The sequence below is a fragment of the Corvus cornix genome, chromosome 11, assembly GCF_000738735.6.
Source record: "Corvus cornix cornix isolate S_Up_H32 chromosome 11, ASM73873v5, whole genome shotgun sequence".
NCBI classification, from domain to species: Eukaryota; Metazoa; Chordata; class Aves; order Passeriformes; family Corvidae; genus Corvus; species Corvus cornix.
The window spans coordinates 8,064,494-8,089,404 of NC_046341.1; the positions used below are offsets into that span (position 1 = coordinate 8,064,494).

A 24,911-nucleotide genomic window follows, 5' to 3' on the forward strand; every position below is an offset into this window, starting at 1 on the left:
GGTTTCAGCAAGGGGTAAATTCAACCCCAAATCACAGGAATTTTGTGAAGACTGACTGCCAGAATACACCCAGTAATGTGATGATGGTAGGAGAGAACTAGGCAAGGAAAACAGCTATTCCCAGTGTTCTATAAAAAGAGATCTGTCAATACATCTGGCATGCCACAAGCCAAAGGTTATCTCTTCAGCTAGCCCTGCATTTCCAAATCTTAAAGCCCCACATGCAATGCCAACTGCATACAGTTGCTAACTAGTCTCATCTATAAATTTACCACAGTATCACTACTTTTACACCATTCCTTACTCCTTGCATGGCAGTGACCAAAGCCTCATCTTGTTCAGAGGCAAGTGTTCCCCAGAACATTTAAAAGGACCATTCCCCAGGTAGCTGTCTTAATGTATCAGTGACGGGGCTGACCTGCACCACAGAACCTGGCTCCAGAGGTCCGTGGAAATGGGATGTTAGAGTCCTGGTAGGAGCCATAGGCATTGGAGACCCGGGCGAACGTGGGCAAGGGGGGTGTTACGGAGTTGGACAAAGCGTAGGGATTGCTGGACGTGCTGTCCTCTTGGTTCTGAAACAGAAGTTACCCAAGGTCACACTCCTGCTGCCACAGGAGAGAAATCCAGCCGGAGCACCAGACATGGCAGTGCCAAGCAGCCTCACAGGAGGTGCTCATCCTTTGAGCCACAGCAGACCAAGCTCAGAGCAGTTACTACCTTAACTGCAAAGGCACTTGCAGGCACATTTGCCTTTGAAGAAAAAGCTTCTCTGGCTGCTTGTCCAGAGATTTCTCTCCCACCATAACCAGGTAGAAATGCAGAGCTTAACTTGGGGAGAAACAAGAGGAAACTCTACAGAAAAATCTGACCTTCAACTCTGGATATGACTCTCAAGACAGCAAGCTGAGCTGAACATGATACCTCAGTGGTGCGCAAAATCTCCTTGAGTGGGAATACCACACAACTGTGGGGTGTCAAATGCAGGTTGGGAGTCTTCAAGTGAGGAAGGCAGGTGGTGTAAATTACCGGGGGGACCTCAGGCCTATCTATAGGAATTTTGACAGAAATCTATTCAGATAAAGAATACTACAGCTTTGGTCTAAAGGAATTCTTTGAAAGCAGTGGTGCATTGAATCATCAGATTTCCATACAGAGCAGAGAAAGTTCCCAGTCTTACAATATTACTGCTAAAACCAAGCAGAATTAAGCCCTTACATGTAAAAAAAAAAAATTCCCAGCCCTTTATTTGTGATTAATAAACAAAACCTCTCAGAAAAGAAACTTGAGGAGACTCTCCAGTCTTTTCCTGAATGCTAAAAACACCCACTCCAGTACACTTCACCCACACAAAGACCTAATACCTGACACTGGGATGCTGAGTAGGTATCACAGATCTCTCAGTTAAGAGCGGAGTGTGGCTTGGATTTTTCTGCAGTATCATCCCTACAAAACCTCAGCACAAGGCTGCAGAAAAAACCCAGATTTTCACAGTTTGGGGGTTTTATTCAGGGAAGAAAAGAAAAACCCTAGAATAGGACTAGGAGGATCTTTGACTAAAACTGAGGAGGTAAAGACATCTGCCACTACCTTTCAGAATGAATCCATCAACAACCTGATGCATCTTATCTTCTCTCACAGATGACAACCATGCCCTGGCAGTCAGTGAAATATATTCTGAGATGGGAAGCTACCATGCACCACTAAAATGCTCCAATCTCCAGTCACTCCTGGTAACCTGGATATCAGAGTTCCCCAAAGCAGCAAACCTTCAGGGCCTGATTTGTGGAAAACAAAACACATCTAATCATCCACCCAGCTCTCTTCAACATTAACCAGAAGTGCTCACACAAACATAATGGCCAGTCACAGGGGTCTATTTACACATCTAATGAGGCCAGACTCTCACTGCAGAGTCAGAAGTGTGGGGCATGGGAAAAGACAACAAACTAGGGCAGAAAGCCCACGGAGTTCTCCATACCACGACAGACTCCAGCCAGGACACCAGCTGACGCAGGCAAGGCTCCAGGCAGCTCTGGTTCCGCTTCACTTTCTGCAGGGAGGTGTCTTTCAGTATCTGGAATACAAGATGCAACTTGAATTATAGCTGCCTCCCCACTTTGCCCACATCCTTTTTGTCTGCAGAACAGCTTAGATGCCAGGACCTGAACAGGCCACAGACATCCTCTAACATTCACTGGAGCCACTGGTGTGCTGTCTGCTCTGAGGAGTGGCTGGTCTGAATTAGCAGGGCCTGTGTAAAAAAAAAATCCCCTCATTTTTAAATAAGCTTGTGCAGTAGAGCAGGAAGCAACATCCGAGCTCAAAAACAGTATCATTCTGCAGCTGGATGCTTAGCTGGTCATTTTGTCTATTATTGGGTTGATGGCAACTACATGAGGAGCAGGATGTTAGGGATCCTCAGGCAATACACATCACACTGGAACACAGCAGCAATGAAGAAGCAGTGGAAAAAGGCAAACACTGGGCTGCAACATCAACAAAAACCTCATCCTATAGGTTTCACAATTTATCTCTTCAGCATGACCTGTGGTATGTCTTCAGCAAAGTCTGATGTTCGGTTATGTGTCAGTAAAATCCAGACACCAAGCAGCCATCATTTGTACATTTATAAAGACACTCTATACACACCTTCAGCAGCTTTGCCTTCATGGAAGCTGTGATGGAGGTTGGGTTGATGAACTGGAAGGACGGTGCAGCATTATTGGGATACTGGACAGGGAACATCACCAGCATCCTGACTCTGTGGTTGCCGCAGTGCACCGACACCGTACAGCTGCGACTCACTGCATCCATCTGTGAGGAAAAGCAATTGCTCTCTAGTTAGATCTCCCAGGACTTCCCAACTTACAGCGGCTTAAATTTATGCTGAGGGACTGATTCCTCTGCACATAAGACAAAATCATGCTGTTCTCAAGGGCAGGGAACACCGCGACAGCAAAAAGCCCCAGGCAGATGGGGACAGACTCACGCCCACCAGCAGAATCCCATATTCCAGAATCCCAGCATCTGGAGATCATGGCCAGCCCAGGTAGCACCAAGAAAGGGGCTCTGCTCCCAACAGCCACTGCACCCCAGCCCACTTCACTTGGCCATGGAAAGCTCCAGGCCCAGTGCAGCAGTAACAGGCACCTTCTATGATCCTGCTCCAAGGTCTCAGAAAACTACATCTGCATCGTGCCATGAGCTGTGAAACCACCAGGGTGGGGAAAGGAGACAGGCAGCTGCCTCGAATCTCCCAGCCCAGTTCAATGCTGTGCCTCCAGTCAGCTTCCACGCAGAGAGGAGAGTTTGGAGTGCAAGGGAGAGGCCAAAACTGAGGGACAGAGTTCAGGATAGGGAGTGCTCAGCAGACTGGATTCAGAAACAGTTGAAATGAGATCAACTGCATGGAACAAGTCACCTTCCACTCTCCAATCTAGGCAGAAAGGAAAACACCATCCAGCCTTCTCAAGATCAGCCAGTATACTTACTCTGCTGAAACATTTCTCTCACACCAGTGTCTGGGATTATCCTCTTTCTTACTACCCCTGGCCAAGAGGATCTCTACAGCTCAAAATAAAACTTATTTACAGACAGCAGTCACTGCAGCAAAGAAGGTTCCTCTCTAAAGGCTCCAAGAAGCCAGCCTGCCCACATCCCCTCCTAACAAGCCAGCAAAAGCAAACTCTGTACCTCCACATTGACATTTCGGATCTGCACATTGATCAGTGAAAACTCCTGCTGCAGTGTTTGAGGCAGCCCCAGTTGGTCCGTTTTCTTTCCCACCAGGGGGTCATTCAGGAAATCTTCTTTTAAGGCTGACAGGAAAGATGGAAAACAGGTTGAGACAAGCCATAACACGCAGAGTTTTTCACATGATGTCAGGAGGCAGCCAAGGCAGCAGGTTTTCCTCTGCTCTTCTGACACATGGAGGTATGAGTTTTACCTGGCAAAGACCTGTGAGCTGGAGGGTCTCAGCTGTTGTTTAGACGCAAGTTTCTGACCCTTCTCTTCAAAAAACCAAACCTGTCTGCACACAGCGTTCCCAGGAAGGTTACAGAACCTGCCTGTACCCTGTACAGTCCTAAATGGTCCTTCTCTTCTCATGTGAGACCCTTTTTCCTCCCTACACAGTGCTGCCAGAGTCACAACCGGCTGAAGTGGAGCGTCTCAGCTCAGCAGGAAAGAACTGCAGCCAAAGCAGTCTCCAGGAGGAGCTCTGGTCTTTGGGACTAACACTCCACCACTCCTGACTTTCAGGGAAAGCTTCCAAAGCATAACAATGCTTTGGGAGAGAGCAGGGAGTATTTCTGGTCCTAATAGAAGCCTAATTCATTTGTAACAGCCATTTTCATTTAATGTTGCAAAGCACTCTAGTGCTTTAACAGCCTTTAAAGACTCATCAAAATACTGGGTCTAACTCTCCAGTTCCAACAGTTTTCAGGAGGACAACAACCCCTGAAGGCCAGAACACATTTAAACAGCCAGACAAGCGCTGCAGGACACAAAGAATTACAGTTAAGATAACAAACTTCACTGAGTTTTGCAAGAATTGGTCTCTGCCTGTGGTTGTGCCTGGCTTTTGCCTCATTTCTTGCTATTTCTTTACCTCTACTGGGGCATTTTGCTGTGGCACCACTTCTTAAGAAGGCTAAATCTTTTTTTTTATGATGGTTCCAAGGACAGAAGGGAAGTCCTGATTTTTCAGCTGTCATTTTCACACTTGCAATATCAAATTGCATAGACTATTCCTAGCAAAAAAACACTCAAAAAACCAAATGAAAAGAAATGCAAAAAGTTGACCTTTTACAAGCATTCACCGAGAAGTTACTGACTTTGCTGTTGGGACAAATATCTGGTATTACCACTGCCCAATGGGTTGCTGGATTTGGTTAAGTAGGATGCTTAGCCAATCATTCTTGTTTGCAATTTTATTACAGTGCTTAGATATATTCCAGAAAAGGGAGCTGAAAAGGAGATTAAAGGAAGATCAGTGGCCCTCAGGAAAGATAATTATTTCTAGCTCAAGACAGCATATAGCTTACTGAAAAGCCATCTCTGAGGTTCCCAGCATGGGCAGTACCCTCCCTTTGTCTTCTCCTCCCATTCCCTTCCAATTAGTTTTTAATCCTCCAAAGCCACGCATTTGTACAGATTCCTAAAGCTCCTCTATAAGCAGCAGGGAGAGCTTGCACAGCGAAGGCACAGCTGGGGCTCTCTCATTCACCTGCAGAGTGCTGTTCTCTTCAAAGATCCCCCAAAGTGCTTTACTAATATAACATGAAGGCTTTGTCTGCAGCTTAAATGCAGCCACCCCCAGGGTGAAACACCAAGAGTCCACAATACCTTTTGGCTAGAAAGAACTGAAATTCCTACCTAGGGATTTGCTTGTACATTAATCCTGCAGTTGTGTTATTTGCAGCAAAATCTACCCTGCTACAGAAAAGCCATATCATTCCCTTTGGCCACAAGGAAAACCATACCAGTCTGAACCAAAGAAGAAACCACAGAGAAACCAGACCCACACAGAAACCACATGGGATGTATGGATGTGCCTCATCAGGGACAGTGAAAGAGTTCACTCTCTCCTGTGGAAAAAAGAGAGATCAGGCAGCCAGAATGCTCCCACCTGGAGCAAGAGAGGTTGTGCTGCCCCAGAAGTACTGCTCATAGTGAGCACAGGTAGCTGGGGCTTTTTCTATCATCTTCTAAAACCCTGACATAAACAGAAGTTCTGATGTCTTTCAGAAACTTGTTCTGTTACCACACAGGACAGGAGGCAGAGAGGAACTTCACTGGTGATTGCTGAGCAGGAAACTTCCAGTAAGGAAGAGATGCTTTCACTAAGGGACCTCACAACTGCTCCTTTATTCAAAGGACAGACATTAATCCACTTCTCCCCTTCTCTGCAGTTTATTGGCAAGCAAAGGGAGAATCAAATTGCTTCCCCATAAACCCATCACGTGGGGATCCATTTGTGGCATGGCTACAGCACAGAAAGGAGCTGTGAATTTAAACCCAAACTGGCATAAAGGCATTGGTGCATCCAATTCTTCTTCCTCAGGGTAGCTGTAGAAATCTCTTTAGATACCTTTTTTCCATGCACATCACCACCATGTGATGCTATAACCTCTTCTATTCTTGTACTTACACTGTTCAAACACTAACTCTGAATGTTTAACCTGGCCAGAGCCTTAACCACACAAACCCTCCTTCATGTTCCTTCCTTGCATGCCTTCTTTTCTGTAGGGACAAACAAACACTTTCTGTCAAAGTCTCTCCCATCCACCCCTCAGTATCTCAGAAGCCAGAGATACTATCCCTCCCGCTCTGCTCTGCCAGCCTTCAGCCACCTCTCATCAATACATGACCAAAAATGCATGACCTGTCTCTGTATCTACTTCTGGTGAAGACACCAGCAAACACCTCCTGGTTAGATCAGTTCACACAGGGACCCCAGCAGAAGTGTTTAGGTACCAGGTGTGATGTAAGCAGCTTGTGTCAGAGTGCCTTACTCACACACTCCCTCTTCTGTGGGCTCATCTCTCGGCTTAAACTAATCTATCTTCTTAAAAGGCAGAACTTACTTCTGATTGCCTTACTTTTGGCAACAAGCCACAACTACAACCTAAAGAGAATGCAGTTAAATTAAAATCATGACAAGGAAGAGCTTCATTTTACAGCTAGAATCATTGTGTTAAAAGAGAAAATACTTGGGAGGACCATCCTGAGGAACCCCTAGTGCTTTTCCTCTGCCCTGATGAGGAATCCATTAACCTTTGAAACAACAGCAGGTTGCGCTTTGCCTGTGATGTTTTCTTATGCCAAAATGTATCTTCTTCCCAACACAAAGATGTTGGCATTTGAGGTTCCACAAGCCATCACTTCTCACCTTCTTCATCCCCATGTCCAGAGTTATGGTGGGGCTCTGCATCCTGAGGGTGAAGGGTCTTGTCTGGCTCTGGCAGATGAGAAATCCCATCGATGAGGTCCTCGACTCCATCCAGGATATCATTAGCACAGAGCTGAAAAGAACAAACACACCCACATGCTGCACAACAGAATCCAAGCTGTGGGAAGAGCCACCACTAAACAACTCACTTCTCCAGACAGATGGATTTGCAAGGTAGGTCTGTCCACGCAACAGTCATGACTAAGACTGCATTGTTCCTGTGACAAAGACAGGTGATCTTCCACTTTCCAGCACCTTCAACTATGTCACCTCAGACAGCCTGGCCAAATCTCCTGCTCACTTAAAAAGCCACTTAATTGACAGGGCCAGTCTAAGTAATAGAGGTTTACCTTTAGTCAAAATTAAAACTGATATGACTTTAATTCCTTGAATTAATTTGTTAAAACTAGTTTAGTTTTTTAGATCAAATTTAATAGTAGCACAGTTTCTGCATTTGATATTTACACTCCAGTAGGATCTAGAGACCCAGGTGCATACGTGGGGCCCTATTGTTCTAGGTCCTGTATCAAAATGAGACTGTAAAACCCTGGATTTTAAGTTCAGCACAGGAAAACTGGGAAGATGAAGGGAAGAGAAAGGGTAAGGGTGTGATGTAGCAAATTACATCATTGGTCACCAGCAACATGCCATCATGTGTGTAGTTTGATCCAGACAAAGACAAGGACAAAAGAGCAGGAGCCAGCAGAGGAAAAATAAAAGGAAAAATAAAGGCTCTGACATGAATGAACAATTGATTTAAAGACAGGAAAGAAATCAAATGTTCACAAATATATCAGGTAGGAGTAAAGGGTCATTTTTCACAGAGAAAGTTTGTTACAGACCTGCAGGACTCCTGCAGGATCTGTGCTGGGACACATGCTTCTCAAGATATTCATTAAAAACCTGGAATAGGAGGTGAATAGCGAAATGACCAGGTTTGCTGACGCCACCAAGTTTTTCAGGGCAGTAACAAGTGTGGCTGATGGCAAACAATCACAGAAGGACCTTACCAGAGTAACTGTATTAAAAGATGAACTTTGGCTCAGGTAAATATAAAGCAACACACATTGGGAAAAAATGGCAAGTTCAAGCTGAGGGAACAACATGTAGAAGCCAGACTAAGCTGATGACTTCATGGAATTATGCCAAACAATTTAAAAACTAAAGTGAGCACTGAGAATTCTTTGGAAAGAACAAAGCTCAGATCCCCATCCCCAAAGGTATATAGTAGAACTGAAAAAGGGTCGTGAAAGGCAAAAGGACAATCAAAGAGAATTCTAGTACAAAGGACAAATTAAATCAAGATCTCTTGACTTGAAAAAGGAGGCAGCTGAGAAGGGATATGATGGAGGGCTACACAATCATCAGTAACACAGAGAATATGGCTCATTTCATCTTCAATGGTACGAAATTAGGTGGCAAAATAAACAAATGAGCTGGTTTTCCACACAACATGCAGAAAACCCTTGAAACTCCCTGTTGCTAAGATGTTTAAGGTGACAAAAATGTACACAGGTCCAAGAAAAGACAGAACAAATCTGTGGAAGTGAAACTCATCAAGCTCTACCAAATACAAAGACGCCAGACTCAATGAGCCTCTAAGCTGCAAACTGCAGGAGGCTGACAGGGCATTTGAGAGAAACATCACTCCATGCCTGCCTCATTCTTATCCCCTCCCAAGACATCAGCTGAAGATGTGACAGGGCCATGTGGCTCACTGTGGCCATATGAACCTCTGGTATGAGCCAGCACAGCTGTTCTAGTAATTGCATCAGAATCTGTAACTGCTGCAGATCCACACACTCACACCACCCACCCCAGGCTTAGAGGCAATGGACACAAGGTGAGGGAGAGGAGGGCACAGTCCCTACATTTACCTGGCACCTAAACAGCCAAGAAATACAGCCTTGCAGCCATGGACATGGCATTTTAGAGGCAATGCAGGCAGCAACTGCCCTCTACCTTCCCCAAACAAAATTCTGCATTTAATGTTAGACAACAAAGCAGCTTCACACAGCCACAGAAACTTTTGAGACACAGGCTCAAAAGAGAAGCCCCGTCACAGGTCTCCCTGGGGATGTTTTGGGGCTGGAGCAGAAGAGGAAAGTGAAGCACCAGCTGACTGCTGTGTCTGCAGCTCTAGGATATCAGAGGAGTGACTGTGAGTGCAAGGAAGGGGAGGTGAAGGCAGCCTGTAAGAAAACTGCCTACTGTTAAAGAGCCAGAGTGCTCATGTACCCTCTGCAGCTGAGAGTCAATCCGCCACATCCGCAGGGTCTGATCCCGGGACCACGTAACCAGCTGGTAATCTTTAGAGCCTAAAGAGGACAGAAACAATTAGAGACCCTGCTGGAAAACAGAGACTATCTCAGCCCTGTGTTTAGTGCAAACAGATTCAAACAAGCCAGCAGGCACATCCAATGGATAAGGCACTAAACTGAAAGGCAGAGCAAGTTCTTTTCTACTTGGGATTGACCCAGGTACATCAGCTTTGTGCCTCCCCACACCACAGTTACCACACCCCTAAACAGGCTGTGATTTACAAGCCAAAAGCACAAAGTATAATGAATGTGGCACAAGTTTTCCAACCAGGAATGAACAAGATCCACAACAATATTTATTTAAATAGAAGAAATAGTATTGTAAAAATAAATGTTTCTCAACTATAACTGTAAAGTGAAAATGTATTTCAGTTCATCAAATCTGTTTCAAAAAGTAGATGTTTTAAAACATTTCTAAGCTAAGAGAAAGTGGTTCTGCCCTTCCTCTTTTTGCTTCTGAAAGAGTTGGGTGATGCCAAGTTCAGGTTTTAAGGAAATAGATCTAACCACATACTATCTATCAGGCAGAGGTACACAGACCTATTTATGTCCATGTTTAGGTCTTGTGATACAGTTTTAAGTTTCCCTTGTCAAACAGCTGCTATGCTTAGGAATTTGCTGCTGCACAGCTGCTTCCTACACCCCTCTGCTGAGGCATAGGGGCTGTCTAAATACAGCACAACGGACTCTGTGGAAGGAAATTTGTGCTATCTTGGTTGTCTCCACACTGAAGCAGACTTAGAATGTTTGTGTGATTGATTTACGTTGCTTGAGACAAGCAAGACATCCAGTCTCGGGTATGTATCTATTAACTCAGCTAAGAAAACCAACTGTAGCTCAAGCCTGTTTCAGTGTTCATTCACAAACTGTCTTAGACTGTGCCTCCAGATCCTAACATAGTTCTCCACTGCTCTCCTCTTTTTGAAAGAGGAAAATCAAGGTATGGAGAAGGAGGTGACTTAACTGAATGGCTCCAGCAGCTGGTGGCCAAGGGCTGGACCAGCAGTTTTACACACCACTGCAAAGCTGTAGCACAAGTGACACCAAAGCCAGACATGCACATTCTGGCAGTGGCAGCCAAGGTGCTGGAAACAAAGCTGTGCTCTGTGTGGTTATGCAACCTCTGGTATGGAATCTCCTATTCTTAGCTGCTTACACTAGAAAATTTAGTCAGCACTGAACTCTAGCAGCAGACTCTCTATCCCATGTTATTCCTCCCTTGCCTTGTCCAGCAAACAAGTAAGGTGAGCTTGCTGGGTCTGCGGTCTGGGATATGCTGGAGGCAGCTGATCCAGGCCATGATATGAGGGGTTGACTGGTTAGCCTGCAGCTCTGAGCAGAGGCAGGGTGCCTGCACTCATGCACCTATCTTAATAATTTGCACAGTTTATTCTGAAAGATTCATTTAAAAAGAGACTCCCAGGAGAGTGGAAGCAATGAGAGTCACCACTGACCCACTCAGCATTTGTAGATTTGCTTTGTTAGCATGGAAACAACGCAATGCTTCCGTGGGCACTGCCATAAAACCAGTACAGAACAGCTGTAGTTTGAGGTGGGCAGTGGGGGCAGGACGGTGAGCAGGAGCTACTCCAAAGAAAGGCAAGAGTCAAACAGCAACAGCATTGCAACCAGAAGCCAGGTCTCCACACCCCTGGTTAGCTGACAGCCACAGCGCAGGGAAGAGAGCACATTCAGCCCTGAACTCACCTTCTTTCTGCTTCCTCCACTGAAATTCCAGCACCACATCATCATGTCCCACGAAAGTGTGGACAGGCGTGTTCAGGTCAAAGACATTCCAGAGGAGGAGACTGTTTTCCCGACGGAGTTGGGGGACCATCACCGTCACCAGCCCATTGCTGAAAGGCTTGAGAGAGAAGCATCCTTCCAGTTAGCCAGGGAGAGTTATGTTCCCATCCTGCTATTACACTCTCATTTTTCCCTTTTCCCACTAACACAAATGCAAAGGTTTTAAATGAGCTCAGCACAAAACAGAATCAGGCCAAAAACTGGGTAGGGCCAAGGCAATTGCTGTGCAAAAACACTGTGTTTCAAGGGGTAAGATGTAGTACACTGAGATACTCAATGCAGCTTACTTAAGATGAGTAACTTCTTTTGCTGCTTCCTCATTTTTCAGCAGTGAGGCTGGAGGGATTTTACCAGACTTTTCACTGGGGATCCTTACTGCAATCTGCCTGGAGCTGCAAGAACTGCTACCTGGAGACTGAGCCCCAGCAGCTCCTCAGGGTCACAGTGCTCAGAGGAACATGGAACCCAATCCTACACCCCTTGCTGTCAGGACAGGGAAAGGCGATCAAAGATTCAAGGCACAGCACTGGCATCAGGCCACATTCAGATCTCTGGGGAAGAAAACAGTTATGACTGATGTAAGGAGCCTTAGCTTCACATAGGTGGGTGCTTGCTCCTTCTCCTGAATGCCCCCACTATGGATGCTGCTTTTCTAGGTCTTTTAGGCACCAAGAGGGATTTTTAAAATCAACTTAATAATGTCCACAAGTAGAACTGGTGAGAAGCCCTTGGGCGGTTCTTTATTTAATGCCTCTTTGTGCATTCTTCTCAGAGCACAAGTGGAGCTGGTGGGAGTTTCTCACTCACCGTGTATCTTGCCTTCCAGACAGGAACCTGGCAGGGAAGGATATTGAGGTATTTCCGAGGCTGACGGTAATCCCAGAACTTAAAAAAAAAAACAACAAACCAAGAGAAAGGCAAGCAAAGGCAGGAGTCAGCTGGCTATACTTTCAGGCTGTAGTTTTCCACATGGCTTGCAGATAGAACAGACCAAAAAGCATGCCAGGGTGCCCACAGCATCATTAGTAATCCCATTCATTAACAGCAGAGACGGCCCCAAAGGACAAATACCAAGCTATCAGCGTCTGGCAGCATCCCTTAGAAAATGAGTGACTTGGGGTCATATTCACAGCGATCATAGCTTGAGTAATTAGAGCAGAGAGACAGGCAGCCTGCTTGGGCTTTCAGAGCTACAAGGTACCCTGCAGGCTGCCAGCCAGTGTGCCAGTCCAGGCTGGAGGCAGGCCCACCCTGCTGTTACTGCTAATTTTCTAATGAAGAATCTAACCTTTTGCTTTGCTAGAATACACATGAATTGCATTCGCCTCAGAGCTTAGCTCAATGTGAATGAACTCCATTTGGCTGACATACAAAGCATGCTATTTCCCCTCAAGTAAGAGGCCCTGCACAGCAGTGCTTGTGGCAGTCTCTTATTGATAATCCTGCTCAATATGAGTTTGGAAACTCCAGGGGCTGAAGTATGTCTCCCCTCAAGTTGCTGTAATCAGCTTGAGGCTGGCAACACTGCATTTCGGGGAAAAAGGCTCTTCTGGCATTTGTGGTCTGCTCCTTTCTGGCAAGCAACAGGCAGAGGCAGTTGTTTTCAGCTTCAATACTGCCCTGATCACCACAGATATGTGGCAAACATATGTGCACCCATTCTTCAATGACCTCTCGGCCTGTTCTGAAAGTGCAGTCCTGGCTCAACACACCAGGTGGCCAGAAACCAAACAATGAAGATCCAGATCTTGCCAATGCCAAAGCACTCCCCCAAACTTCAGCAGCAGCAGCAGGGGATCTGCTCCACCATCCTTCCACCCCCCTAGCATGAATTGCAGAAGCAACACTTACCCTGACAGAGTTGTCCTGGCTGGAAGTGGCCAGTGTATACTCATTGTCAGGATGCCAGTCCAGACCATGGATTTTGGAGAGATGAGCTGCCAAATACTCCACTGCAGTGCTGGGCTTCTGCAAGGAGAGACATTGTCCTTTTCAGCGCAGGACTCCTGAAATTTGGTCTAGTTCTTTGGCATAAAAAGAGACACTGTAACAAGGGCAAGACAGTTAGAACAACCACCCCTGCTGGGGAACAGCAAATAGCTCAGCAAAAGTAGTTGAAGAAAAAATCGTTTAAAGGTGTGGCAAATTCCAGTCACCAAGCACACCTAACCCTAAACCATGCTTTATACTCAGTTTAACAGTTAAGTACTATGAGATCAAAAGGAAAATGTTAATGGGCACAGTTTCTGAGGAAGGAAGCTACCTACATACTCTCTTCAGGCTCTTGGACTCCCAATTCTCTCTAATTTAAACTGACCCATGAGAGAGATTTGGGATAAAGTAGTACATTTCCTCAGTATTTATCTGTCACCAGAGGAATGTCTGTATTGGGTAGGTGGGAATATGTACAGACTGCTCAAAAAGCCCTCAGCTTACCCTTTTGTCCCATATTCGGACATCCCCATCGTGGCTTGTTGCTAAACAGTTGGCATTTTTCTTGTTCCATTTCACCTGGGAAGCTCCAGCTGCAGCAGAAACACAGCAGTCCAAAACAAGCAATTAAAGAGAAAACAGCACAGTAGTCCCATGGCCAGGGCCAAGAGCTGCTCTTAGCCCAGGAAAGGCAGTTCAGAGGAAGGATATCCCAGAAGCCATCATAAATGACGGCATGAAAATTATTAACTCCTGATTCCTCAGTGTATCATTTGTATCCTCAGGACAGCAAAGCAAGTGTTCCAGCTGCATACCTAGAGATCTTTATCACATCTTCTAGCCAGGGGCTGTACCTGATTAAAATACTCATGTCCATTAGCTCCAATGGAGCAACTTCCTCCAGACCAGAAATGTAGGTTCATCACCTCCTTCCCAAATCCCCTCTCTTTTTATTCAAGTTACTTCCAGGTGCTTAGGGCCTGTTTCATCTCCCCACCACCCTACATACTATCAGCTGCTACACAGGCAACTAATGCCATTGATCTATGATTAAAATACAGGTGTAGGAGAAGGCTGCTGTGCAGGTGACCTTGGGCGTGGCCAGCTGGAGGTGGACTCACTGGGTGGACCAGAAGGCCCATCTGTCAAAATACACCACAGAAGTCAAAGACATGAATGACAGTGTAAAGAAACTGGATGATGGTCCAGATATGACTTATATGTGATATCATGAGGGACTCAGTCAAATCAGAAGATGGGTGGTTATTTCTATGAAGAAACAAAGCACAGCTTCAGTTAATGTGGATTATTCAGGTATTGTAAGCATAATGCATCTGTTCATCCTTATTCTGCCAGTATTTTCAAACCTTTTGAGCTATCAGAAAGGTGAGATCCATGAGAAAGCTAAACAGATCTCGCCTGCTGCTATTCCCCACCTCCACTACCCACCTCCTGCTGCATGGTGAGCAGATTCATCCTGACAACCTGGCAAAAAGCTATTTCGGGGGATAAAAAGCTGCAAATAGACTGCCAGTTGATTGACTTGATCCACTCACTGAAGGGTACACAAATGTCTGGACCAGCATTAAACAGCATCAGGCACAGGAGGAAAGAAGGAAGCAAGGAAGCTTTCTGGGGAGCAGGCTGCTGGGCTGGCTCAGCCGTGAAACCTCACCCCAGACACCAGAACCGACCACTGCTTCTCTCTGACTCAGTAAGGTTTTTGTATTTCTGTGACAGAGAGCTTTGCTGGCTGGGAGGGGACTGGGAGCTGCTGCAGATGTGTAGCCTAAGGAGATGTAAGCAGCAGAGCATAAGAGTTACACATCGTGAGGACTGCTCCAGTACTGGGGACAGTAACTCAGTGAAAGGACGTTTTGCTCATCATCTGTGCCCAGTGCCAGCTCCAGCCGGTGAGGATGGACACGCAGCACCTGCCAGGGCGTGGTATTGCAGGGGCTGGACACTCACCCTGCCAGCAGCCAGGACAAGAGCACAGCCCAAAGACAGCACCTTGTGTGCTACTTGAACGTTGCAGGTGCCGCAGGGAAGCGGATACAGCCAGCTGCTGTGCCCAACCCTCAGTGAGCAAGGGGACAGGCTGGCACAGGGCTGCCTGAGGTGTGGTTCAGTTCCTCAACTGATCCAATCAAACATAAAAGGACGTGAGGAAATTACAGACAGACAATCCAGGAAAAGCAGTGCAGCAGGGTGGTTAAGCACAGAGGAAGCTCCATGTAGCTGTTCACCAATGTCAGGATAGCAAGTTCAAGGACCATAACTGCCCTCCATGCCTGGGAACCTCAAGGGGCTCCACATCTCTTCTGAATTCTGCTTCTCTAAAAGGAGTTGTGAACAGGAACCTCTCAGGCTGCTCCTACATGCGACAATCACACATGGTGGCACTTCTGTACTTTGCCATGCCTGGCCTTGGAGCATGAAGGGAGGGAGGAGTAACAGTAGGGGCATGCAACAATAACGTTGTTTACTGCCGATGTCATACACATCAGACTTACCAACTGCAGAGAGCGAGACTGTGGGCTTCCTGGTGTCTCTGAAATACAACGTGGCCACTGTGAGTACACACAGCATAGTTCAAACCTTCCCAGTGAGCTCCCTGCTATTCCGATACTAATGTTATTGCTGCCTTCAGACCTAATGTACCTTCTGCTTACCAAAATGCACCAGCATTAAATGGAATAAAGGTGACCAGCTGGAGGACAACAGCCATCCTGGAAGTGTTCAAGACCAGGCTGGATGAGGCTTGAAGCAACCTGGTCTACTGGAAGGTGTCCCTGCACTTGGCAGAGGGATGGAACTAGATCTTTAAGGTCCCTTCCAACCCAAACTGTTCTATGATCCTTGCCACCACATGCAGCAGGAAGTTTAGGACAGAGGCCAGAGCTGGACGGGACTAGAGAGAAGAGAAACATACACAAAGTGTGGCATATTGCAACTGGGTAGGCAAGGAAACAGGGCTCACAAATTGTTGCTGCAGGAAGCAACAAAACAGCCTTTCCAAGGAGGATTAAAGGAACAAACAGAGCTGTGGAAACACTCGACAAAAGCCACTGATGCATTTGTCGAGCCTTTGCAGATCCTGATTTAAAGCAGATGGAGCAGTTACTACAGAGCAAAAACTTCATGTCTAGCATATAATAACAAAATTAGTAGGAAATCAGCCCAGCTGTGTGCAGTCTAAATTCTGTCTGTCTACAAACCAAATTCCACAGCAGCAGGAACCGGTGTGGCACCACGACAACTCCTAGCAGCCAGGGCACAGATCAAGGTAATAATTTAATTCCTGGCCTGGCTCCTCAGGAATTCACCTGCTCTTTATGAAAAGTGCCAGTGAAAATAAGGAATATTGTCTTCAGCTTTTTCTGTTTGCTGAAAAGCAGAGCATTTTCTGGAATGGACCGCACCTCTTCCTCTAAGAGTTTCTGCCTAATCAAAAAGTCATTTTGTATGAAAAATTAAGTGGGGAATTTCCAGCTGCCCTTACTGCAGGACTACCTCCCTAGGGTGTCATTAGAGACAGTCACTTCAGCAGGATGTTAATTTGCTGGAGGCTAGCAGCACCAGGACCTCAGTGCCACAACAAGCTCAGAGCCTTTCCTAGCACAAGTGGGATGTAGACACTTTCAGAGACTGCCTAAGGAAGCATTTCTGGGCAAGTGACACAGGCAGGCACAAAACAATGGAAGGGCACAACAGAGTTAAAGGAGGACTTCTGATAACAACCTTCAGAGAACTCTATTTTTTCTGCTTGGTGATAAAATAGTATCACAGGAAAACAACCAGCAGTTATTGTATCTCTATGTCTTTTAATTACACATTAATAATATATTGTCATTCTGAAGCACCATTTGACCAAGGATCTAAGTGGTTGTTCACAGGAGCTAAGCAAGCCTCCAAGTAGCCTGGTGCAGGGGGGTTATATAATTATCCTCCTATTATAACTGAGTAAGGGAGGCAGAGAGGAACAAAGTGATTTGCTGGGGGTGATAAAGAGTTATTGTACAGCCAGCAAGAGAACCCAGAAGTCCCAATGCCAGCTCCTTGCTTCTCAGGTGTAAAATATGGGCTTAAATTTGGACATATAGTTGGAACTATCTGCTGAAAATACTCATGGCAGAAAGCAGCACCAGGAAACAAGGGAAGGTACAAACAGGAAAACCTTCCTGAATACCATTGTCAGTCTTCCCACCACGGAGGGAGAACCAGCAACAATCACTGAATTTAGCAGAACATGACTACAGGACCATGAAATGGTGCTCATTAATTCAGCTAAAAAAACCCAACAGGTTGAGGAACACTTGGGCTCCAAGAAAAGCCTGCAAATCTAAAGTGGGCAGGGAGTGAAGCCAGACAGTTATAGCTTAACTGTACCACTCTACTGCCCATCACTGACTCTGAATTGGCTTGAAAATAGGGGAGCAGAAGTCATCTTGGAGACAATGGGAAGTAGCTGAAGCCCTTGCAAGTACAGCTAAAGAGCAGCACCCATCAGGGTGTGCATTGCCCTGCAAGCTTATAATTATGGAAAGGAGTCCAGCGATTTCCCCAAAATGCAGAAACATACTGATTCTTACTTGATGTCCCAAATGTAGATGTATGTGTCCACTGAACTGGTGACCAGTAGATCTGGCTCAAACACTGCCCAGTCCAGGTCACTGCAAATGCAAAATCATAGTAGATCAGTAAAGAAAAGCGCACACAGAGTTTGCATCAACTTCTCACAGGCCACCAGTACATTTTCCAATAAATTCACAGCAACTCCATGACATCTACTGAAACTTTTAAAGTAAAAAGCAAGATCTTAATAATTTCTCTAAGTAAATTCCAAGAAGCAATGAAATGCTTCTAAGTAAATTCCAGCGAAGCATCCTCCTAGCCCTGAACTTTACAGCTACCGTGTGTGTGCTCTTTCCCCTCCAGGCAAAGGGACACTGTCTCAAAGAGTTCTCAGTAACCACACATCCTTGGCATCTACTCCTCACTCTGCGATGCCTCCCTGTTGGGTACACCAAGTGCACCTGGGACACAAACAGTCTCCAGTCAGCCCAAACAACTGTCATTTCAAGGGCTGCAAATACTTTCCACAGTCAGGAGCTTGAGTAAAAACAGTTCTTCAACTGCATTTCCAACCCAGCATTGAAATACGACCTTAAAACATCAGGCAAAAATCTCCCCTGCACCATTGTAACACTCTCTAAACTTGGTCTTTGGGATTACCTGCTTTAATTAAACTGCTATCACACAGAAACACAGCTGGGATTCAATTTAATAAACATGCTGCTATCTGTTTCCCAGACAATGGCTGCTGCTCTTTACAAGGATGGCAGCCTAAGGCAATGACACTCAAGCCATCAAGGGCTAAGGTGATATATTGGGGGAGCCATGAGAGGGTGAGCTGCTTCACACATGACATCATCACCAAATGGGAAGGCAGTCCAGTCTAGAGAAGTGAGTAAAGACAGGCTCAGACAGTGCCTGATGGGGCCAGGACCGAAACATTCCGCTTCTATGAAACGATGCATCATTTTCCACTCAGCAGCCCACAGCATTGCTTGTTCCTCACCTGATCACACGTGTGTGTCCTTGCAGAGATGTGCAGACTTCCCCATTACCTTCCTTCCACTTATACAGGTCAACGCGCTGGTTGCTCTGCAATTAGATGGAAGAAAAGAGAGACAGTCTCAGGCCAACAAGGCAGTACAGGGATCTGTGTGTTAGGACCAGGTTTCCTTCACTTTGAACAACCTCAGTTAACAATGAGTCATGCTGTGATTAGCAAAGTCCTTGCCCAGAGCAGGAGAGCAAAGATGAAATACAGGCTGCAAGGACTTTCAAAAGCTTACACTTTAATTATACCCACTAAAAATTGGAGATAAACTAGAATGAGAGGAAAAAAAAGCCACATTGCAAAATGTTTCCACAAAGTTATGTTCTCAGAGCCTTTATTTCCTAACAACATGCTGTAACTGCAGGCAACAGGCAGATAAATTCTCTCTGCAGGAATACCCTGCCCGTCTGTTAGATTCACAACTGGAGTTTTTGGTGAGGGGGATGATGGATTACCTCTGGTCGTCCTCGGCTCTCTCTCAATTCTGTTCTGGGATGATCAGGGCCATTGCCAAACACAAACAATACAGTCTAATGGCTTCAAGGTCACCTCCTCAAGTGTACTCCCCCCATCCCTGCCAGCCCAGAAGAAAAACTTTAAGTGTTTATCACTAACTGTAAAAAACAAAGGCAAACCAGATGTATCAATGACAACATTACTTAGGGTTCCTTCACTCATTCCAGGAATATGCAGCCACACACGAAGTTACTTGAAACTAGTTATTGTGCTGCAAGTTCATATTCTGTCTCAATCAAGGTTCACTTCAGGCCAGGCCAACTCTAATCTTTCTGGGGCAGGAATTGCCTTTGTGAGTGCATAGAGTGTCAAGCACAGTGGATCATGACTGGAAATTCATGCTGATTTTTCAAAACCAGAAAGAACATAACCTTAAAATGTTATTTTCATTATTTCCTCATTTTCAGACTTTTAGGCAGATGAGGGAAAAGATAAGAGACTTCACAGAAACACACAATTGTTGAGGTTGGAAAAGACCTCTAAGATCACAGAGTCCAACTGTTACCTTGCAATTTTTGTGGCAGGTTTTTTTTGTGGTGGTGGATTTTCTTCCTACCCCAAAGCTGCTTCATGTGAATTTCAACTTGCAGATAGATAAAACGTTACAGCCTTCTCTGAAATGGAAGGTCTCGTCCCTGCTCAGCAATAATATATGGCATTTCTCTAACTGCTCACAGCAGGGCTGCACAAGAGCTTAGGGCAAAAACCAACTCTCTGCATGTTTCTCATTGACAGAAGTATTTAAGGGGTAGAGTGAAATTACCCCATGGGCTTATCCAGTACTGCAGAGACAAGATACAAGATAACCATCACCAGAGAGACTGCTCCTCCCAACAGGAGCATTTTCTAAAAAACTGTGATTGTACTAAGTATCAGTATTCACTTCCAACAATTTCATCACCCCCTTGTTCAAGAATCTGTGGCCATACAAAAGAAAAAACAAGGACCTAGGATTGAAAACAACAGCATTCCTGAAACAACAGCTTCGGAGTCCCCAGAAACATGCATGAGCCAGAGGGCAGACACAGCCAAGCACAGCAAAAGGATTTGCTCCAGCTCTTCTGGAAAGAAGCTAAACACAAGGACAGATTCCCCTCTGCCTGCACCACTTCCAATTAACAGGACTGCAAACCAGGCAAGGCTGCTGGCAAACAGGATGGCTGCCTTTTACACTCCTTTTCCATCCACAGGGATGAAGAGGGATAAGACCCTCGGGCTGTCTACAACACAGTGAAATGGCTGAAAAGGTGGTGGTTTTCACCCAAACTGAAAAAGCTGCCTTATCTCATCTTGGGGAATTCCTCAACCAGTGTGTGTCAGCAACTATCTTCAAATCCCCAGAGCACCATAGCATCTTTGTTTATAAACAGAAGCAGCAAGGTTTGATGCCAGCTACACCTGGTTTCAGTCTGAAACAAGATGGGTTCCTGTGTCCACTCAGAGCAGCAAGAGGCAGGAGTGCTCAGATGGGCAAGATGGGCACAGCTCCCCTTTGCAGCACGGTCCTGCTCAGATCAGCATGAACTCATCGCTGGATATTGTCTTCAGAGTGTGTTTGAAAAGAAGCTTTCCCACTCCACTTGTGGCCTGCCCAGTGCATTTCCTTACTTGGTTTTGATTTCCACAAACTGTACACAGAAGTGGCACTGAAGGACACCTTTTCGCCAGTTTTACTAACTCTCACTCAGAAGCAGACTGCTGCTGAAGGCACCTTTAAGATGTCAGTCATGTGCCAGAGCAGGGAAGAGAGAGGCTGGGGAATGTTAGAGAACAAACAGGTAGAGGCTCCCAGCTGACAGCACCAGTCCACTTTTAAAACTGCCTTTAATTAAAATCCTAGCCAATCCAGGACGCAAAAGGAATAAAAATCCTAAGAAATCACCTTCAACTAGGTGTTTTCTCAAAAAAAAATAGATGAAATCTCTCCATCTCTAGCTAGCTCAGGACTCTCAGGCTATAAAAGCAGACACAACACAGCAGAAAAGGCAGCTCACCCAGAAAACAGTCTGCACCTGGCTGGTGCCAATTGCCACAGTGCTGTGGGTGACGGCTGACAGATCCACCAGCAGAGCTCAGGGCTCTGGGTGAACAAGCTGCAGAGCATGACAGACCAAGCATAGAGCAGAGCCAAAAACTGCACTCAGTCTCACACGGTCATTACTGCTTCTTCAGCCCAACTCACTGCCTCATGGAACTCCTCACTGATCCAGTCCATGCCCAGCTGCAAATCCCAATTGTTACAGCACTGAGCTAGTATTGACCTGTGCTATTTACAGGCTTCCTGGTGCACCACAGCTGAGCAGCAAGGCAGGGAGGTGAAAACAAAACAGCACAGAACAAGACATTCAAGAAGTGCACAAATCTCAAAACGGAAATCAGAAAGAGAGCACTTCCCTCCAGAAAAGGACCATTTGGATGCTTGATTTCTTTGCCAAAGTATTTTGTAAATGACACGCAAGCAAAACTACATTCAACCCTGACTGCCCAATAACTGAGAGCCATCAAGCCAAACACCTCGCTGGCAGTAAATCAGTTAGGCCTTGATCTTGTAATGTGACTTGCAGAAGCATGTCTGTACCAGCTCCACACAGCCTTCCAGCTCTGCAGAGGCTCACCCATGAAAGAAAGACCAGGGAAGACGATGAGCTACAGCTTTTAAATGAGTGAACTTACCGAAGCTGCAAAGTAGTAGGCGTAGCTGTCGTGGGGGTTCCACTGCACCGCCCCAATGTCCCACTTGCTCTGACGGGAGATCTTTCGATGACCCTCATTTGGTGCATCCAGGTTAACGATGTAGAGGAAACGGCGGCTGCAAGACACACAGACACAAAGGGGCTGCATCTCACAGGACTGATCTCAAAACCCCAAGCTCACACAGAGCTCACAGCCTTGTGTCTAGAGGCACAAGACTCAAAAGAGAAGCATTTCACAAGACAAGTGAAAACAGTATTCCTGAAAATGCTACATTTGACTACATACTTCAAAATTAACTTAAAAAAAAAAAAACAACACAGCCCCCCAACAAAGACAAGACACGGTGAAAGTAGAAAAGGCCTGCAAATGTAATAGATAGCTCACACCACAGGAAAACCCAGATAACTTGGATACAAAAGGAAGTGCTGGAAAATGGTGCAAACATATTCAAATAGGCTTTGCTGACCTAATGCTGCTGCTGCAGCAAAGTGCCACAGGCCTGGGAGTGCAATGCAACAGCTTCAGCCTGGATAGGTTGCTCTGAGCAAGAGTTAATGAGCCTTGACAAAGATGATTCTATGTGGGTGCTTCTTTCCACACCAGTCTGAGGGCTTGGTTCCACCAACAGTACAAGAACACCTGCACAGAGCTGATGCTCAGCTGCAGCAGCTTGTTAACATGGGTGGACACAGTCCTGCATAGATTCGGTTCCATTACCTACCTGAGCTAACTCTATATGCAGCAGAAATAATTCTGCATGATGGCAAACCTGAGCTCATACATCCTGCTGGATGTGGCCAACTCCCCACAAAGCAAGGTATCCTGTGTGATTCATCTTACAAGCAAGAGACACTGCCCAGAAATAATTGTGAGCCAGCTGAACCCTATGGAAGACCAGCATCAAAACATGTTGAACCCTACATAATTAACCACATGAGCATCATCTTTCAGCTGCATAGTGACCATACAGCTGCTCTGAGCACTGGCCAACCCTCCTGTTATTCCTGTGCAGAGCTGCCAGACTAAGAGTTTGCACAGAAGCAAGCACCCCTCCGAGTTGTACCAAAGGACATGGTTACTTGAAGGCTGACCAAAGATCAGCTACACTCACATGATTCTGAAATTAACATCCTAATTGGTGTGGCAATTGTGTCACTGAGAGTGGGACAGGAATAGCTGTTAGTACTGAAAGGCAGGAGCTGGAAAGGCCCTGCCAAGCTGGTTGAAGACTTGCCCTGGAGGTGGATACATAAGACCAAGCTCTCCTTGGAGCTTGGGCAACTTGGGAGTCTGTGGCACTGACTGCTCTTTGTATTATCCCACATTGAACCTGCAGAGAAGCACGTCAGAGAGCCCCATGGGCATACTTGGGGCAAGTTTTGTTAGAAAATAATCTAATCTGTATTTCAGCACAATCCAAATAGGACTTCATGATGTTCCACCTCCCATATGGGGCTTTGGGAAGGAATTTACCAGGAAAGCCACAACAGTATTTTACTGTGCTCTTGTTGCTGTCTCTCCACTCTGTATCCCATTGGGAACATGACCCAGAATCAGTTTCATTAAGCTTTGAACAGAATTCAGCTGCACCTTTCTGAAACAATCCATCAACTGCTCAGCTGAGGTCAGCCTGCAGGTTGCTGGTCTGGCTTGTGGAAATGACTGTCACACTCACCCCGAGAGTACAGCACGCTGTCCCAGGCAATCCACTGACATCGCAGTCGCCTGTTAAAGAGAAACACAGACCAAAACTAAATAATACCTCTCAGGTCAGCTGCTCAGTCAAACACATGGCTTCAGGGAGGAGTTCATTAAAGTAACATCCCTTTAAAGTAGCACAGAGGGGCAATGGAGTGTAGTGGTCGATTTTGGGATGCAGGACAGCACACATAAAACATCTTTGTTAGCGCAAACTGAAGACAAGACCTGGCAGACGACATTATGAGCACTAAGACCTTGCTCCCTTCTCCCCACTATGGCAATCACAGCTGCAGTCTTTCAATCAGCAATCTCTAATAATGTGTATTAATCAGCCTCTGCTCCTGCTCAGGAACTTTCTCAGTCTCTCTCTTTCATTGCAGGGCCAGATTTAATTATATATGTACTGGGAGAGAGAAGTGCAACCATTTGTGTATGGCTGTTCTCCAAAAATGAGAGATGGCCAAGAGGCATCAGAATTTACTTTGGCATTGCTTGTAAAGAAGGCTATAAGATAACTTAAAGGCCATTAGAAAAAAAAACTTTAAAAAAAGGACTGTTTGGATATTGTCTCCCCCTCTTTTTGTGCAGAATGAACTGGCTGATCAGCTTGTTTAAATGCCAAGAGAATAAAGGAAAATTTTACTTGGAAAGCTGAACAGTTCAGCCCATAAACATAGATATGACTTCAATAGAGTTTTGAGCATTCCCAGTACAAAATCAGAATATGCCCCACATTCTTCACACTAATTGCTGTCATCTTCAAAGGTGCCTCTGAAGGCTCAGGATGTATCTCCTGCTGCTGTTCAGGATTTTAAGTGCTCTCAGCATGGATGTAACAAGATTTCAGGGTGTCCCACAGTTACTACTTACAAGCATCACTAAAACCTGACAGACAATACAGAAATCCTACTCCATTTCAGTCAGATCTGATAGTAAAATAACCATCACAAATTCTGAGCTTTTTTAGCCAGGGTCCATCCCCTCCTTGCAAATACCCCAAGTAAGAGAAAAACATCATCACAGACCCATTCTTCTCTAGAGACCACACGGCAAAGAGCTACAGTTGCCCACAGAGTTTCAGCTCACGGTAAACCAAGACCAGTTTCACCACTTTTACTGTTCCACAAACAACCCCCTTTCATTACTTTTTACTAGGCAGCAAATCCAATCTTCTGACAAGGCTTCCCTAGTCCTAAACCTAACACTGTAAATAAGGAGCTAGTTTTAAGATCTCTAAACGATAAACAATTCCAGCTTTCTAGACTCCTTGGCACCTTGCAAAACACAGAAAAAAAACCTATGAAAAAAGTAGGTTACTAAATCCATTTAAAAAAACCCCCACAAACAAACAAACAAA

At 45.6% G+C, this 24,911-nt stretch overlaps 1 protein-coding gene across 7 annotated transcripts in view; it reads right to left on the reverse strand.

Annotated features, from left to right (window-relative positions):
• Positions 1 to 24,911, reverse strand: part of WDR59 (WD repeat domain 59) — a 49,252-nt gene that overhangs the window by 21,155 nt on the left and 3,186 nt on the right. For all 7 annotated transcript variants that reach the window (XM_039558361.1, XM_039558363.1, XM_039558362.1 and 4 more), the window contains exons 2-16: positions 23,529 to 23,578; positions 21,833 to 21,968; positions 18,599 to 18,684; positions 17,610 to 17,690; positions 15,531 to 15,568; positions 13,519 to 13,607; positions 12,934 to 13,050; positions 11,890 to 11,967; positions 10,984 to 11,140; positions 9,194 to 9,273; positions 6,896 to 7,028; positions 3,697 to 3,821; positions 2,653 to 2,817; positions 1,982 to 2,077; positions 419 to 575 (exon numbers count right to left, since the gene is read on the reverse strand). In XM_039558361.1, the coding sequence (XP_039414295.1) occupies positions 419 to 575; positions 1,982 to 2,077; positions 2,653 to 2,817; positions 3,697 to 3,821; positions 6,896 to 7,028; positions 9,194 to 9,273; positions 10,984 to 11,140; positions 11,890 to 11,967; positions 12,934 to 13,050; positions 13,519 to 13,607; positions 15,531 to 15,568; positions 17,610 to 17,690; positions 18,599 to 18,684; positions 21,833 to 21,968; positions 23,529 to 23,578 (1,588 nt within the window). The remainder of the gene's footprint in view (positions 1 to 418; positions 576 to 1,981; positions 2,078 to 2,652; positions 2,818 to 3,696; positions 3,822 to 6,895; positions 7,029 to 9,193; positions 9,274 to 10,983; positions 11,141 to 11,889; positions 11,968 to 12,933; positions 13,051 to 13,518; positions 13,608 to 15,530; positions 15,569 to 17,609; positions 17,691 to 18,598; positions 18,685 to 21,832; positions 21,969 to 23,528; positions 23,579 to 24,911) is intronic.